This window comes from Carassius auratus, linkage group LG44F (assembly GCF_003368295.1).
Source record: "Carassius auratus strain Wakin linkage group LG44F, ASM336829v1, whole genome shotgun sequence".
In the NCBI taxonomy this organism is placed as follows: domain Eukaryota; kingdom Metazoa; phylum Chordata; class Actinopteri; order Cypriniformes; family Cyprinidae; genus Carassius; species Carassius auratus.
Window position 1 is genome coordinate 189,806 of NC_039298.1, and position 7,840 is coordinate 197,645.

Here is a 7,840-nt window from a genome sequence, read left to right on the forward strand (position 1 = left end):
AAAGGAAAAAAAGAAACCACAGAATCGTTAAATAATAACAGGATGACTGCCATCCATGCTGAAAATAGTTTGAGTTTGAATATACATTATTCTTTTCAAAATGCATTATTTTTCATTTAAAAAATATGACCAGAAGAGGGAGCCAATGTTACATTACAGTCAACGCGACAGTCTTTTCTTCCAGTGGGAGACACTGTTGTTTTCTTTCTTGTAATATTAACCCTAACCCTAACCCTAACCTAATTCTAACCCTAACTTTTAAAATGTCAAACAATTCAAATAAATTCACATTTCAATCATATTCATGTTAAATGGTCTCCTGGGTCAAAACGAACTGCTCTCCAGTAAACAGAGCAGATGTTTGGAGAAGAAAACATTTTCCCGTGACATGGGTCTTAGATTGAGGCCGAGGCCGAAAACAGCCTTCTGGAGATGGTTGATAACTAAACTATTTATTATTGTTGTCGTTGTCATTATTATTATTTAAAAAGTATTATTTGGACAAGTTGTCCTATGTGTGTGTGTGTGTGTGTGTGTGTGTATATATATATATATATATATATATATATATATATATATATATATATATGTGTGTGTGTGTATGTGTGTGTAGCATGTGAATGTGTAGCCTGTTTAAAGTCACCATGCGCAACTATCAGCTCAGTGTATTATTATAGAATATGTGATCACAGCTGTTTCACAAGTTCATTCTGCAGATTTAAATACACCGCCTGAAAAAATAAAAAAAATATATACTATACTGTAAGCATTATCTGATAAATGAAATCATTTGCTACTCATAAATTCTATAAAATTTAACTCAATATGGTATGCACTTCAAATACTGGAGAGCCATGCCTATGTGTTTACGGAGGTCCAGGCTCCAGAGAGCCTATTCATATTCATACACACATATCCATAATTACATGTGAATTAGCCTTTTGTGCTCTCAAGATCTCTCCATATTTTTAATTAGTATTTCTAACAATTTATCAGAAAATACCTCAAGAAAGAAGTTTGTACGAGAGTGTGTGTGAGTGCCCTTTGTGATGTTTTCCCCTCTCATACTATGGGAGTCAATGGCTGTTAGCAACTGTTTGGTTGCACACATTCTTTAAAATATCTTCTATGTTCACCAAAATAAAGAAATGCATCCAGGTTTGGGTGTGTACGTGAGGGTGTGTTAATGATGATTTTTTCAATTATTTTGAGTGAAACATCTCTTTATAGGCCACACAATGACACGGGTGTTTTCATATCATATCCATACAGTATCTTACTATTAAATACAAGAATCCAAAAATAACAAAACCCATCTTTCCCGAGGGTAGGGGTGTATGGGACCTCTGAAAAACTTGTTGACATCATAACAAAATGCATCATAAATCATGCAAAACTATGCTGAACTGCACACTATTTCTACCATATAAATATAAAAAGGAAGGGTATATATACACAGAATGAAGTTCCGAGTTCAGCTCTAATCTTGGAAACAGAGTCAAGTGTTCTCTCATTAGTCAGCGGATGTTGTTAAATCTAGTTTGTACCAGCAGAGGCTTAAAAACGGGGGAATACCGCCTTTCTCCTCCTCTCTGTGAAAACTCTGTGTTCTAGTACATCCAAACGGTGCACGTAACACACATTACTGACGTTTTCGGCTGATTTTCTCATTGGTTCTCTAAATTGTTGGGTTGGGCATGCCTTTGCAACATCCCGCTTCTTTGTTCAGACTTCTCATCTTCAGACTCAGGGTTGCCAGGTTTCCGCAACAAACCCCTCCCAATTGCTACTCAAAACTAGCCTAAAGGCATTTCGAGGGGATTCCCCTTCTAAAAAAATTCAAGTTCCGGCTGGTGAAATACACTTTTTCCCCCTTGGTGACACTCGCATCTCAGTTGATAAATATCACCTTCCTGGGGTCGCGTCAACCCGCGCCAAAAGTGTTTAAATCGGCATCATTCCGCGATAAAACCGCGGACTTGGCAACACCGGACTCGCTCCTCCTCCCTTCCTGCAGCTGCTGTGCACTCGCTCGGCGCTCTCAGCCACGAGGTGTCCACGCGCCGCTTCTGGCCGCTGATTGGCCAGTGACGACCCAAACATCGAATTTCGACCAATGGGAGCGCTGTGCATGCGCTGAGCCATGCGGTGCATACAACTTCCACATGAACAGCTGAAGTGGTAAACAAGCCTAGTGAGTCACTGGCACAAACTCTGAGTATAAAACCCTGGCCTTGCCCAGCGTGCGCAAACAAGCTCTTACACTGATCATGCGAGTACGGCGTATGAACATTGTGAATTTGCACAAAGCACTAGTTTGCTACAGTCCATACTCGCTTATAATTTAAACAGCTTTGGCTACGGATTTGGACGCACTTTTGAAGGACTAAGTTACATTACGTTAACTAAATATCTGTTTGAGTTACCAGCGCGTTTGCTTGTTTCGTTGCGACTCGGACGTCGGTGAGATATCACAATGGTGGGGATGACAAAAAGAGTCAAGGTCTTCGAGATCGTCTTCAGCGACCCATCCAAGAGCTTTTACTGCAGTGGAGATAAAGTGTCGGGGAAGATCCTGGTGGAGGTGTTGGAGGTGACCAGGGTGACGGCTGTGAAGGTCCTGGGCGTCGGATGCGCTAAAGTGGAGTACGCTAAAGGCAAACAGAGATGCCGTGAAGAAGTCGACTATCTGAAGTATGAAGAGGTTGTGCACCTGGATGACCAACCAACAGGTGAGTTAGAAGATTTAGCTGAGCTTTTGAAGCTGACTTTGCTTTGATGAGATGATGCTGATGTTGCAATGAATGAATGAGGCAGTGCATTGTGAAGAGAGAAACACTGGGTGTTTAGAGAGGAAACTCAATGCATCTCAAGTACATTGATGTTTTATTAAAATAAGTGGTTCTATATTTAAATCTCAGATGCTAAAACGTGTATTGAAAAAAAAAAAAACTATTGATTGAAATAAAAGCCATACTCATAGTTTATAGTATTGAGATTGCATTGTTTGCATCAATTCTCATGTGTTGTGTTGAAAACTCTTCTAAACTGTATATATGCTTATCTTCTCACAGACACAGATGGTTCGGTCATCCTCCGTCCTGGAAACAAGTACGAATACACCTTTGGCTTTGAGCTTCCTCAACAAGGGTGAGCTTTGCAGATGATAATCTCCTGGAGTTAATTTCCTTGGAAGTCTTGGAAAATTAATGAATGTGTTATTTTCCCAACAGACAACTGGTGTCTTCTTACAAGGGCAAGTTTGGGTTCGTGCAATACTTTGTGAAGGCTCTGATGGAAAGCCCCGCTCAGCCTGCCATGGAGTGCAGGAGGCACTTTGAGGTTGAGGAGCCCTTGGATGTCAACACCCCAGACTTACTGGTGAGTTCCTCATATCATGAATTCAGTTGAGCTGTAGGCCACAAATCATGTCTTCACTTCTGGTTAGGCTTTTCCAAATTCTGCTCATTGGTGGTTCTTTGTCTGTTTAGAGACAGCACATCATTAATCATATCCTCATCATTTCTGTTTTGTCATCCAATAGTCCCCTACCGGAGGCATGAAGGAGAAGAAGGTCACCTGCATGTTCATCCCAGACGGCCAGGTTTCCCTAAACGCCAAAATCGACAGGCGTGGCTTCTGCGAAGGTGAAGAGATCTGCATAGATGCCAAATTTGAGAACACCTGCTCTCGCATCGTGGTACCCAAAGCGGCCATCATCGCCAAGCACACCTACCAGGCCAACGGCCGCACCAAGGTCTTCAGGCAAAAACTCTCCTCAGTACGTGGCAACCACATCATCTCCGGCATGTGCGACGCCTGGCAGGGCAAGAGCATCCGTGTGCCCAAGATCAAGCCCTCCATATTGGGCTGCAACATCATTCGGGTGGAATATGCGCTGATGGTGAGTGTTGCCTTTCACAATAACTATAGTAGCAATGTGTTACATCCCCAATGCTTACTTAGAGCTCCTTTGTTCTCTACAGATTTACATGCACATCCCGGGCAGTGATAAGTTGGTTCTGGAGCTGCCTTTGGTCATTGGGACGGTGCCCTACAATGGTTTTGGTAGCCGCACCAACAGCATGAGCAGCCAGGATGGTTCTGTCAGCAATGCATCGAACAGTTGGGTGTCCCTGCGGATGCCGTCGTCTGCCCCACCAAGCTACTGTGACATTACACGTGACTGCAGCCTGGACCAACCTCTCACACCTCTGTTGGATGACTATGATGGTGGAGACAGTCCCATCTTCATGAACTTGAATGCATCCAAATTCCAGTTCCCCCCGCTCCCTACTTATTCTGAGGTGAGTGTATAGTTACTGTATAAAAAATTAACACCGATCGCTATTGGATATCGATATAAAATGAATCTCATATTTGTTCTTCTATCGTTCAGGTGGAGGAGGAATACAACGGGAACGCCCGCATGCTTCCTGTCTGCTGAACAAAGCTGGCAGAGCACTAGAACTGAACTGTTGCCCATCATAAATGGGCTTCTTTTCCACTCTTAGCACTTCGGGCTTTCACCATGTGGATCGGAGCTGGTTTGAGAAGTGTCGTATGGACGTGTGGAAGTGAAGATGAAGCGGGGGGTTTTGGGGCCCGAGTGGCCCCTCTGCAGGATGAGCTAGTCGAAGTTCAGAGGAAGAAGGAGTGAAGTCTGAGCGCTCTTGTGCCTGCATTGCTGACAGCCATCTTATATCATGCATCAGTCAAATTTAATGCGTTTCTGTCATATTATTGATGCTGTTTCGGGGGCCTGAAAGAGGGCACGTGGACTGTTAGGCGAGCTGTATTTCATTGTGTTTGAGCTGATCTTTCATGATATGAGATAACTGCTGAGGTGCAAACTGATTGTGCCACATTATAGCCATTTAAACACACATAGACTTCCCCATTTGTGGTCATGTACTTTCCAGTAGTCCCCAATATAACATTAGCATTTAGCTCATCATTTTCATTACCATTCCGTAATATATTTTTATTTTTTGCAGCGTTGAAAGATTTCATTTTTTAGAAACATTCTTCAACACGTTTGTTTGATTTTATGCTGGCCGTGAGGTTAAGTTAATGTGCTTTTCAACATTTTTCATCAAGGGAAAATCATGCAGTGTCAGTTACAATGTACCAGTGTTGAGGCTGATTTTTATTTAATTTTTTCATGCACTTTTTTAAGGATGCAAGTTGCTATACAACTACTCCCAGGGATATTTCTTATGTTTTCATTTTGTTTTGCTCTTGTCTTCCAAAATTGTTTGTTGAGGGATCAAGCATTGCATGTGCAACTCAAGAATCTGTACTGTAATACGTTGAAAACCTTGTCCTAACAAAGGGCTCCACTGATGTTGCTTCTTCCACTGTGGACTTGAACATTAGGCCAAAAATGAACTTGATACTTCAGGTGCCAAAATTGGGGTCTTTTTGGACTTCGAGCCCCAACAACCTTCATTTGCGAGACCAGAAGCTGCACTGTGTAGACATATCCTTAAGACATTTTGATGAACATTTCACTTGGGGAGATCTTCCTGAACTTTGTGTGTGTGTGTTCCGTTTTCTGTTTCTTATAGAATATAAAATGTCTGTTACTGTTATTGTAAACAGTGTAAATTTGCAATGATCAAAATACAATTTTTGTATCTTATGGTAAAGTGTTTTTTTCAATAAAAGTTTTTATGATATTTTCTGCATCCTATTGTTTATTTGAAGTATTCTTAAATAACCACACATTTGAAACTCTTGACTGTTAAGTTAATAATCACTACTAGAGATCGAATGCATGTCATTGCAACAGACATAATTGTGTCTTAAGATTCATTACTGTGATAATTAACTAGTGGTGTTATCTTAAATAAGAATCACTATTGGGAATCTGACAAAGTATTATACTCTTCAGGCATTAAACACTATCTCAGATCATGTGGCTTATTTAAAACCAATCAGACTTCTACCTCATCTCATAAAACAAGCAAAACAACCCCATGTTAAAGGTAAATCAGAAGTTGTAGGTGAGTTCTTAACTTGGGCCAGTAACTGGACCATCCAAATATGCACTTGGCATTGGCATCGGAGGAATGTTTTGTACATGCAAACGTTCTCATATTTTCATTAGAAAATGCAAAAATCTATTTTATACAGTGAGAACAGACAGTGTCAAAAGAAGAGGACTAGCTAACACATTACAACACCCCTTTAAAGTTCTCGTTCTCCAATACAACACAGCTGGCTGGAAAAATCTCTTGGAAAATCCATCGTTTCGGCTTTTTCAAAAGTTAAGTGTTTATTTTCAGTGGCTGGCTAAAGATAAGATTTAAAATGTGGAAACTGGAGACCAATAGTGAGCTGAGAATCAATGCAAGATAAACAGACATGGATGTTTATATTAGCTCAAGGCAAACAAAATGATCTGTTCACCGCCATAAAAAAGGCTTGGTGTCAATAAAACCAGGGCTGTTGTTAGGGTTCCAGGAAATTGTTACTGGTCAAATATGTCAAAATTATATTTTGGTCCGAATTTGAGACATTCTGAATCCTATTCAAATGTTATCCCACGTATCAGACCCACTCTTAATCGCTTTTTTTTCCTACTTAAGCAACTTTCCTGACAGTGGTCTTGTAGAGTTGAAGAAGGGTCGAGTCATTTACGTCATTTTTGTGCTGCTCACTTTCTTGTGCGCATGAAGCTTATGTTTAGACGTGCTCTTCTTCTGCAGAGCAATTACTGATAAGGGCAAAACTGTTTATCTTGTCCAAGACACCCGTTTCATGAGCCCCTCTCTCTTCACTCTGTTTGCCCTCGCCCTCAAGCCCTTTCTGTTTTCCGGCCTCAGGAAACCCTCCCATAATTAAAGCTTCAGCCCATTCTCTTCCTCTCTTTTATATCAGTACGAAATATTTGGTTCCCAGGAGATGAAACCAGCCCGTGATACACAGTTAGATTGACAAACCCAAAGTTTCTTGTATATTGGTACACTCCAGAATGCACACAATGGCGTGTTTTCTCCAGACTGTGTAAATGACAAAACTATGTGTGCTAGTTTGTTTCAAACATTCAAAAACTGTTATTTTTCTAAATGTCATAAAATTCATTGTAGTGTTACATGAAAGAGTGAATGTCCCCAGTGTCCTTTAGTTCCTTCACAGAAGTATTATATTGAGGAATGAGGAAGCAAGACTGCTGGTAGCCTAAAGATTGACAATCATGGCTGTCTTGTCGGTTTAGCTAGTTAAGCTGCTTTGTGGGGAAACCAGCATAAAAGCATCCAAAACACATCAAAGACATATCATTTCAACAGATGTGTATATTTTTGATATCATAAGTCAGAGTGGACAGCCTAATGGGTTAAATACTATACTGCTGATTACCCTTGTTTCTATTCTCTGTTTGACAAAGATATTAGAACGTAGTTGTGCAAGTGCAGCATATGTAAATTAGCAATCATGCCAGGCCTTTATGAGCTGTACACACTGTGTCCGATAAACAACCCACTCTTCAAATAAGAACAAAAAACAAAACAAAAATTAGAGTAAGCCAAAATCCATGAACCTCTTAAATAGAGTGCCACAGGTGCAGCCCAGCCTCTGTCCTTGCAATCTCACAACAAAAGACAAAGGTAAAAGGGGCAGGGCTGTAACATACAGTTAGGCAATTTCTGAAATATGTTTAGAAAATGAGGAAGACAGATTCCCTGGCACTGTTTCACCACCGATGTGCAGAGAATAACAAGTTGCTATGCTGCCTAAGTCAACAGTCAAATTCCTTGTTTTGCTGATGTTGAAAGAGCAGTTGTGGTCATCAAACTAGGCCTAGTGTTCAAGCAGTCACATCGTTTGTGCACAT

At 40.8% G+C, this 7,840-nt stretch overlaps 1 protein-coding gene across 1 annotated transcript; it reads left to right on the plus strand.

The window, feature by feature from the left end:
* The first annotated feature begins 2,238 nt into the window (after window positions 1-2,238).
* On the plus strand, window positions 2,239-5,644 carry LOC113068243 (thioredoxin-interacting protein-like). Its single transcript, XM_026240902.1, has 6 exons — window positions 2,239-2,732; window positions 3,075-3,150; window positions 3,234-3,381; window positions 3,545-3,904; window positions 3,987-4,307; window positions 4,400-5,644. Exons 1-6 carry the CDS (start codon window positions 2,477-2,479, stop codon window positions 4,445-4,447), a joined length of 1,209 nt encoding a protein of 402 aa, XP_026096687.1. The 5' UTR covers window positions 2,239-2,476; the 3' UTR covers window positions 4,448-5,644.
* The last annotated feature ends 2,196 nt before the right edge of the window (window positions 5,645-7,840 follow it).